General features: G+C 29.1%; 1 protein-coding gene across 1 annotated transcript; it reads left to right on the top strand.

The window, feature by feature from the left end:
- Nucleotides 1–7,840: 7,840 nt before the first annotated feature.
- LOC107024448 (gibberellin 2-beta-dioxygenase 1-like) lies at nt 7,841–9,406 on the top strand. Its single transcript, XM_015225435.2, has 3 exons — nt 7,841–8,278; nt 8,414–8,780; nt 8,957–9,406. Exons 1-3 carry the CDS (start codon nt 7,917–7,919, stop codon nt 9,206–9,208), a joined length of 981 nt encoding a protein of 326 aa, XP_015080921.1. The 5' UTR covers nt 7,841–7,916; the 3' UTR covers nt 9,209–9,406.
- The last annotated feature ends 1,195 nt before the right edge of the window (nt 9,407–10,601 follow it).

The following is a 10,601-nucleotide window of genomic DNA, read 5'->3' as shown; positions in this document are numbered from 1 at the left end:
CACCCCCCACCCCACCCCGAAATTTTTTTGAAGTTTTTTTTTTTTACTTTTGTAGTAAAATAAAACTAAATGAAGCATTTTCAACAGATTTCATCTAAAAAAAGACTAAAATATTTTCTTCAAATTGAATTCTTAAGTAAAGAACTATTTATTCATAAAATATGAGTAAAATATGGGTAAACTAGTATTTTACCCAACCTATTTTTACCCATATCAAATATGGGCGGATTGAATGATTACCCATTTTATGTTTATCCATTTTCAACCCGTCCACATTAACCCGCTCATTTGCCACCTCTAGTGATGATATAATAACAATTAATAATCGGATAATGAAACTGACCAAAGTTATCCCAATATATACGTAATACAACGACCTATTAATTAAACTTATGTTGTTGTATACATATGTAGATAAACTATGTTTGGTCATGCCAGAAGCAGCGGCGGAACTATGGTGATGTCAGGATATCCAATTAGATATGCATCCTTCATTGAATTACAATATATATCAAATATTACTTTATAATGATATATTTATTGTATTTCCGAAAATCCTTAGAACCAATGGAGACTTGTAGCGCAGTAACAAGGATATGCAATGTGCTCTACATATATAGTGCCCAAGTTTGAACTCATGTAGGATAATTTATTATTTTCGAATTTACTATCTAAAGTTTGAACATTCTTGGTGAAAATTTTTATTATGTCACTAGTTAGAAGTCAATGTCTTATTAACAACAAACTATACATTGACCTAGACTACCACCTATTTTTGGACCCCCCAATACAACCCATGGCCCATTTCATATTCCTTCACGATTACATAATTTGATCCTAAAGCAATAAATTTATGGTCAATTTTTTGGATTTTTAAAAATTGTTATAGCAAAAGTCTCAATGGAGAAAACATAATATAAGTAGATAACCTAATACAAAAAAAAGGTTCTAAAAGAAAATTTACGTTGTATATGTAAATCATATAATATGCTGTCAATTTCTTTTTCGGGTATATATATAAGAGACAACGAATTCTCTTAATTAACTTTTTCTATATACATATTCTTTATTTTTTTTAAATCATCAACAAAAATTCTAATAAGTCATAAATACAATATCTACAAAATGGGACGGAGAACAATAAGTACTATTACGACAACTCTTTTTCATGATGTTCTAAATTTAGTGATAGATTTTGAATACATTGGATGTGAACATTAAAGATGGACAAAATCTTTCTACTTTTTATTATTTTTTTAAAATCATTCTTTGAGTTAGTTGAGCTGAAACATCATACTTTTTTTATCTGCACAAAACATAAAATATAAATAATACAATATTTGAGAGTAGTCAGTTACAAACGTGACAATTCGAAGGAGGTGCAGTGGGGGGTGGGGTATGTGGAACTTTCCTTTTTGACCAAAATTAGAAGATCATGAAAGGGACTAAGGGGGGTCTCAAAGATTTATCAACCATATTTTCATTCAATGTCCCTTGTAACTTTCTTTAATATAATCTACGAGTTTATGTATTATTAAAGAGAAAAATTAATTATTAATTAAAAATATTTATTAGTTATATAAGCGATTCAACAATGGTTAAGCGATAAAAATCTTTTGATATTCTCTGTTGAGTGTTGATCATGTCTCTGATAAAATAGCCATAATTTTTTACTACAAATTCTTATTGATGTAAACTTGATGACATTATAAAAAAGGCTTATAGGGCTTTAATTAGATAGAACATATGACACCTAGCGATTGTTAATATTCAAAAAGATATGATTATTTAAAATTGACCAATTGCATGAATTAATGAGAAAAACTTAATCAAAAGAAATGCTTGAACGTAGTTCACTGTATATCTATAAATGCTTGAATGTTCTCAATATTTTTTGTCAAAAATTATTTATATAAATATTAAAACATTCATCATATATCTATAAATATTTATATGTTAATTTGATTATTGTTGTATATTAATTTTAAGAATAATGTATATATCAACAAACATTAAATCTTGAATCATCTTCTGCTGGTACTACTTTTTTTTTAATAAGTATTTTTTTAAAGTTTTTTTTGAACATTTTGTGGAAATTAATTTGTCACATCATTTCCTTAATATCTTTTTTGGCTTGCCGTTTATGAAGAAAATGTGCCAAATAAATCTCACTTATTTAAGTAAGGTTTCCTAATAATTGCAATTAGTGTACGTTGCGGTATCAATCAATCCTAATATAACTCAATATGCACACATTTGTAAGTTACACGTCCTTTTCTACATATTATTTAATCACATCTTTATATAACAAGACTTTTGAACTAACAAAACAATCACTTTTAATTAACTAACTAAGAATTATTCATGGATAGGAATGGTCAATGGTTTCACATTCATTGATAATCTTGATTTCGACATGTAACAAGAGTTTTAGAAGTCATTTATTTTTAAAACTCACCTTGGATTCGATACAAGATATTGTTAGGTGTGCGAATAAAGTTTTTCATATTAAAAGCTAGGAAAAAAGAAGAAGCTATGTTTATACAAGACTAGTCATGATATATATTTGATATTAGGCTAAAATAATATATTTATAGCACATTATCATAGCGTATATCTAACTCATATTATGTTGATACATCGTTATTTTGGATGTCTTTACACTTGTTACAAGTTCTATGTGTAAAGAAGTACTCGCTCGTGAGTTGTGAGCATTCAAGCCTGTCAAGGACGCAGTGAGTCGTGAGCATTCAAGCCTGTCAAGGACGCAGCCAAGGGTGTAAACTAGTAGTCAATGAAAGATTAAGAACCCTAAGGTCTTATGTTTAAAACTTAGTAGAGACAAAAAATACAAGGTGATACTTTTCATATGTTCTAGCCTGGGTGAATAGAATTACGTGATATTTGCTACTGGTGGAATATGACAAATATCACATAAAACTAATTGAGGTGCGCAAAAGTCAACCCTGGCACAATGATCATTTAAAAAAATAAAAACCTGCAAAGGACGTTGATAGTTTTGAAAATGGTGAAGGACAAAAAAGTGTTTAAAGTGAAAAGAAAAAATACATCTATATTTTAAAAAGATATATTTGATTCATTAAGTAGTAATATTAGCAATTTCAAGTTAAAAAGTTAACAATATTGATATTTTAAAATCTAACTATCAACTGATGACATTTTACGAACTTTTATTTTCCTACCAAACACACCTTTTAAGTCATGTCTCACACTAGGTAAAATGTTCCAACACACTATAACAAAAATAACTTTTAGCGATATTAAATATTGACACTAATAAAGAGTGTTAAAGTCTTTACCGGCATTAGTTAAGTGTCATTAGAACCAATGTCGCTTAAGACTTTAGGGACATATAGAAAGAGTGACAATTGTCGCTAAAAATACATATTTAATAGTAATTAAGTATTAAATACCGTTCATGGTCATTTTTGTCTAGTTACACAAGCCTCATGCTCACTACTCCTTTTTAAACAATAATTGTAAATAAAATTTTGAACAAGTAGCTTTTATTAGTTGGAAAGACATTATATAATTTTCAATGTTTAATTAAGCCCAATTCCATCATTAATAATAATGTTGAACCAAAAGTTTCAATTATCATTTGATGATATACCTTTACCAGAATTAAATGATTCATAAGTATAGAAAAATCAATTAGTTGCATGTCATACTCACTTAGGTCTCAATCAGTCAAATTCCCATAAATAAAAAAGATAGGTCTTTTTTCTTCTTATATACCCATTGTTTTAAGTAACACATTTTCCCTCCTTTCAAACCAATTGGAAATTGACATAAATTATATCATCATGGTTTAATAGTTAAGATTAATTTAATTCAAATTACTAAACTTCTATATATTAAAAGTGGTGTAATAATTTACCTAATTTTAATTTATTCCGAATATTCGGTAAATTAAATTTGTATGTTTTATTAGGTCTGAGAAAGTAATAATTGTTGCTTCTTGATGTCATTTGACACTAGAAGGCCTAAAAATGGAGCATACATCCCCCAAATAAGGGAACAATGAAATGCACCTAAGCCAAACCAAATTATGAGTCCCAAATGTGACCAATTTCTGTTCTACCATAATGAGAGGAAAAAAAAAAGATAACAAGAATATCTATGGGTGACTGAATTAATACAATAAAAGGTATTTCATAGAGGAGGCCAGAAATCAATTATCTCTCCCAATGCCTTCTAAATTGAGTCCATCGCACTAAACATACATCTCAGATATAGTTTAATTTATGAGTTATTCATGCGCAAAAAAAGAGTTTATGATCTAGTACTCGTTCAAAGAATAACGAAAAGATTTCAAAAAAAACAGAGAAGGTCAAATGCCCCTACACTATTGAAGTAGAATATACACCCCCTTGTTTGCATTTTGTCACAAAAATGCCTCTATCATTAACCAAATGAAACAAATATATAGGCCCTGAAACTATTGAAATAAACTAATTATACATTTCATTTACTTTTTGGCACAAAATATCCTTACAATAACCAAGGTGGAGCAAATATGCCCCTCTCCACTCACATACTTCACATCAAACATATTTCAAAAAGCAAATGAAGAGTTTCACATCAAATGTATAACAATGAGTTCATAAGGTCAACAATATCAATTCTAACATAATATCCTCCACTTAATTCGCTACAAAAAAAAATACATTTTTTTATCGCAATAAATATATATAAATTTACAAAAAAATGTGAAAATCTTATCAATTAAATATTATTAAATTTAATATCGTTATGTTTTAAGAATATTTATAAAATATAATGATTATCATTAATTAATATACACTAAAAATTATTTTCGTGTAGCGATTTTATGATTTATAATAGAATATTTTTGAAAATGGAGGGATGAATTTAGACATATGGAAGATATATTGGAGTGGAAAAACACTAATATTGGATTTTGAGAATAACAATGTTCCACGTCAGCTCAAGGGACCCACAGTGTCTAATCATATTTTCAAAAACAAATATCATAATTTTGATGGGTATAAAAAATGAGAATGATAATTTTATGGATACTATGAATGTAATTGACGAATAATAAAAAGCTAATGATATTATTGATAAAATTTATTGGTCTCTCCTCGATAATATATAAAAGTGTTGACGTGACACTTTTATGTGGTAGGGTGTGCTTTTAATACGTGTAGTTTTGATTTTAATAATTAAAAAATAACTTTTTTTTTAGTTTATATGATCGTATTTGACTGAATATATATATAATGAAAAATGCTCAAAACTATTTTTAAACTATTTAAAATAGATTAAGTATATTCTTAAATTATATTTCGACTAAAAAGACCCTTATCTTCTAAGTGTTGGACCACACTTACCTTTCTATTTAACGAAAGAATTATATGGCATCCATGTGTATATTAAAATCCCACATGAATATCCACACGTGCACGCCAACACACACCTCCAAAGGTCATCCTTTCACTAGTCTCAATTTCACTCATTTCCGTCATTTCGTTCCTTTCACCGTTAAAAGACCTAGGTCCATCATAAATCAATTCTTATTTCTTTTTATATGCTTTTACATCCATTTCAGTATCATAATTTTAGTTGCATGTATTTTCTAAACATGCGAATTCTTAACCGGTCAGTATTAATGTATGACCTTTAACATGTTTAATTCTTTTTTTTTGGGCTACAAACACATGTTAAAGTAAAGAGTAAATAAACTATAAAAATATAAGTTTAAAATACATGATATTTTTGAATGAGAGCATTTATTTTGAAAATGAAAAGACAATGTTTAATTGGTGATGATAACAGAGCATTAAATTTGAAAAAGATAGGGAAAAAACAGGAGAATATGGGAAGAAGAATAGCCCAGAAGAGAAAACATGGGGAAGGGGAAACCAAGGGATCCCATCATCCAAATGGATTTGACTGACTACTCAGCTGAAGTTGACTCCTCCTCTCTATGGACCATCACCAAAATAAATCTCCGACATAATACATAAACGAGTCCTTACAAAAGAAACAGATCAACACATGTATCCTATACAACATAAGAAGTCAGGTAAGACATGAACAAAATATTTAGACAAATGATATTATTATTATAGGTAATTTTGAAAGCAATTACTTTTTATGCAGCATTAACAATTTTAGAAGGTGTCATATCAAATGCCTACCAATGTTGAATAGAAAAAATAATTTAAAGTTAAGGCTTACTTAAAAGTCATAATCAGTGGATCAAATCTTGCTAAATTAATTAATTAAATTAAATATAATCTGGGATTACTTAATTAGTTGAGTAAGTAAACGGAATACATAATGTGAACTTGTTTTTAAACACATTCTTTACGTCCTAAAAAGAACACAATATCTTTTTCTTGGGAAGCAAAACATATTATAATAACTTGATTCATAATAAGTAAAACGTTAAAAACAAAAATACATGCTGAAATTCTTTTTTTTTTTTTATAGTTAGGACAGTGGTGATAATGAATTAATTTCCTGTACATGTTTTATTTTGAGAACAATTTTATTAGTTTTAACTTTTAAGTGAATATTCAGCATGATTCAGACTAGAAAGTTGACATGAAAAAGTTGTTGTGGGGCTCAGAATTAATCTTTATGATTTATAACATAATTTAAGATGAATATAATAAATATAAATAAGTTATGATCGATTATATTAATATGTTATAGTATTAAATGTATAGATGTGATATATATATTTAATTTGTTACAATTGATTAGACCAAGTGTATCCCTTTACTGTACCTATAAACTTCTATTTGATCTGACTATTAAAAATGTGGCCCTTTCATCTACTACTTAAATAGCAAATCAATTATGTTTGGAGCATTTTTCACTCTCTTTATTAATTGGCAAATAATTTAATTAGGAAAGTGTCATGTTTGATGTGTTGATCTGATATATTTTTCAAAAAAATCTTAATAGAAGTGTATTTAATTAAACTAATCTTATTAATGATATTTTACGACACTATTATTAATTTATGTAGTTAATTTAATATTAAAGGCATTGTAAAAAATATATAAAATTCTTCATTTGTTAAAATGGATAAGAGTATTGTAAATTCATATGGTTTAAGAGTTACTTTAGGTTGTTCCTATCGTCTTACTATTTATAGGAATACATAGATTGGTTAATATAATTATCGTCATTTTTTTTTTCTTCATAAAACCGATCAATTTCACATTGAAAGTCATATATTAAAAACAATACATGTTGGCAAGTGATGAAATTTCATATAGAACATACATGAATGCAAAAAAGTTTCATCTGAAAATATGGTGCGAATTAAATAAAGTGGTGTCATCCAAAACTGTCAGCAGAAAATTTTAGATATTTATGATAAGCTAACATCGTTTGGACAATAATATTAGGAAATTCTTAGAAAAAGCCAATAATTTGAGGCTGACTAATCAAACATTACGATAGTCTGGATAACTACGAAATATAATGTGAGTTTTCAAAAATAGTTATGTATCAGAGATACAATAATTTCTACAATTCGCTTAATATCACTAATATAACTCAAAAACATTAATATCGAAACGAAGCAATAGGATCTCAAAGTCCAAGACCTCAACGACAAATAAAACCAATTATTTATGTAGTTTTTTTATACGTTATTTTTTTTTTTTTTTGCCTTTTTTGATAACTCAAACTTAGGATCTTATTGAATATGGGGATTTAATTGCTTAGCAACCGAGCAACTTACCTTTGATCACCTAATTTATTTACTAGTTTGACACGCTTACGTAAAATCCTGCGTATGCTCCATAGTGTGGACGTGGGGTTTAGGACTCAAAATTCCCTATAAATACTCATCCATTCCTATACATACAACCAAATACTTGACAACCTAACACTTACCAAAATCAACCATGGTGATCTTGTCCAAACAAACCTCATTCTTTAATGGTGTTCCATTGATTGACCTCTCTAAACCCGACTCCAAAAACCTCATCGTTAATGCCTGCGAAGAATTCGGATTCTTCAAAATCATAAACCATGATGTCCCTATGGAATTCATGAGTAAACTCGAATCCGAAGCCATCAAATTCTTCTCCTCTCCCCTCTCTGAGAAGCTAAAAGCAGGGCCTGCTGATCCTTTTGGCTATGGCAATAAACAAATCGGAACAAATGGCGATTGTGGTTGGGTCGAACACATCCTCGTATCGACAAATTCTGAATTCAATTACCAGAAATTTGCATCTATATTAGGTGTCAATCCAGAAAACATTCGGTAAGACACTAAAACAGAGCAAAACAGGGGAAAACAGAGGGAAAAACAGGGGGAAACAGAGGAAAACAGAGTAATTTCATTAAAGTCCTGATTCGTGTTTTCATCATTTCTTGATATTTGTTATTGTAATTGCAGGTCTGCGGTTAATGATTATGTTTCAGCAGTGAAGAAAATGTCCTGTGATATTCTTGAAATGTTGGCGGAGGGATTAAAGATTTATCCGACGAATGTTTTCAGTAAGCTTTTGATGGACAAAAATAGCGACTCCGTTTTCAGGTTGAATCACTATCCGCCATGCTCAGAGATTGAACGATTGAACGATAATAATAATAATAATAATAATGATTTGATTGGATTTGGAGAACATACTGACCCACAAATCATATCGATATTAAGATCCAATAACACTTCGGGGCTCCAAATATTACTGAAAGATGGACACTGGATCTCTGTCCCACCTGATGAAAATTCTTTCTTCGTCAATGTTGGTGACTCATTGCAGGTACATTGTTTATTTGCACTTTATGTTGTTGTCTGGAGGATTCCACACCTAAAATGTCATATGTAGATATTTGACTCTGACACAAGAATCAACAACTTATTGAGTACTAACAATTCTTTATACCATCGATATATATAACTTAAATCCTGAATTGTTCGGTTTGATTTCGATCGCAGGTTATGACTAATGGAAGGTTTAAGAGTGTGAAGCATAGGGTATTGGCAAATAGTGTGAAATCAAGACTATCAATGATATATTTTGGAGGACCACCATTGAGTGAAAAAATAGCACCATTGGCATCACTAATGGAAGGAGAAGATAGTAGTTTGTACAAAGAATTTACATGGTTTGAGTATAAAAAATCAGCATATAAAACTAGATTGGCTGATAATAGATTAATACTTTTTGAAAAAATTGCAGCCTCATAATAATAATAATAATTTTATTTTTGTTATCTAAAAGTGACAAAAGTCCCACCATGCTAGGAATTATGGGTTGTCAAGATGCTCATTGTGGGCTTACAAAAATAGATGATTGGATTCCTATAAATAGCAAAATTTGTATTTTCTTATACTGTTTTGTAACTACCACTCTTGTTAATCATAAAAATTAATTAGTCTTCCATAGTTTTTGAATCCACTTATTCATCTCAATTATTTGTGGGACACTTTCAAATATACATATTGTCAATCAAATATAGGAATTTAACAACTTTAATATAGGCAAAAATAATTAATGTTTGCCCTATTTTACATATATTTTACTATAACCCCATGCACCTCTCTTACTCCACCCTGTCTGCCTAGAAATCGAAAAGTGCATGTTTTGGCTTTCAATAGATAGTGAAATTTTATTTATAATGTACTAATGGTATATATATAGATCGTAAAGACTTTTTTTAGCGTAAATAAAACAAATTAATTGATCAAGTTCATCTACTTTGAAATAAAACATCAAGAACGCGATACAATAGAAGAACAAGATATTCTAATGACTAATAGTTGTTTGGAGATTTTTTTTTTATGTCTTTTATTCTCTGCATAACCTTCTTTTATAGGTCTAAAAATTGAACGGTCACCACTCACCTCAATGTAAAACGACTACATGCATGAATATTGAATAGGCTATCTCATAGCATGTGCTTATACTCTAACGCCTCACCTAAATCTAATTTGGGGGATAGGCGTGGCAACTCAAGATTAATTGTTTGGCTTCCGCGGATCATTATGACTTTCTCAGTTTAACTAAAAAAACAGAAATTACATATGTTCATTATATTTGTTAGATATGAAAATCATAAAGTGTAGTACTCCCTCCGCTCTATTTATGTGATACGTTTGAAAAAATGACATATTTTATAGTAATATAATTCTTAAATGATCTACAATTATATATCTATAAAGGAGTAATTCATTGTGCGCTTTTTGACACTGAAGAATGTGACGAGCAAATGTTAGAACTAAAAAGTAGATTTAACACAAATCTCTTTTCTCTCTCAAATTATAAAAATTCCTTAAATTTAGCGGTTCTCGGATATATCTCAAAATGTCTTGATAGACCTGATTCGAATACATTGTGTACATCCCGATACAACACATATAATAATGCATCTGGCTCATATATTACATAAAATGATGTAGTCGATTGATACATTGCGTAAAATAGTCTCGGGATATATTGTGTACATCTTCATACATGAAAGAAAATTTAGTGCATGTACGAATAGTGTACTTATTTTGTGGCTCTGGTATTTCTACTGCTCAACTTTACAAGACAGAAATTACAATGAATTGGTCAAAGGCTTTTTTTTGCTCAGCTAAA

This window comes from Solanum pennellii, chromosome 7 (assembly GCF_001406875.1).
Source record: "Solanum pennellii chromosome 7, SPENNV200".
Classification (NCBI taxonomy): Eukaryota; Viridiplantae; Streptophyta; class Magnoliopsida; order Solanales; family Solanaceae; genus Solanum; species Solanum pennellii.
The sequence above is the reverse complement of the archived record's forward strand: the minus strand, read 5'-3'. Positions and strand labels throughout refer to the sequence as shown.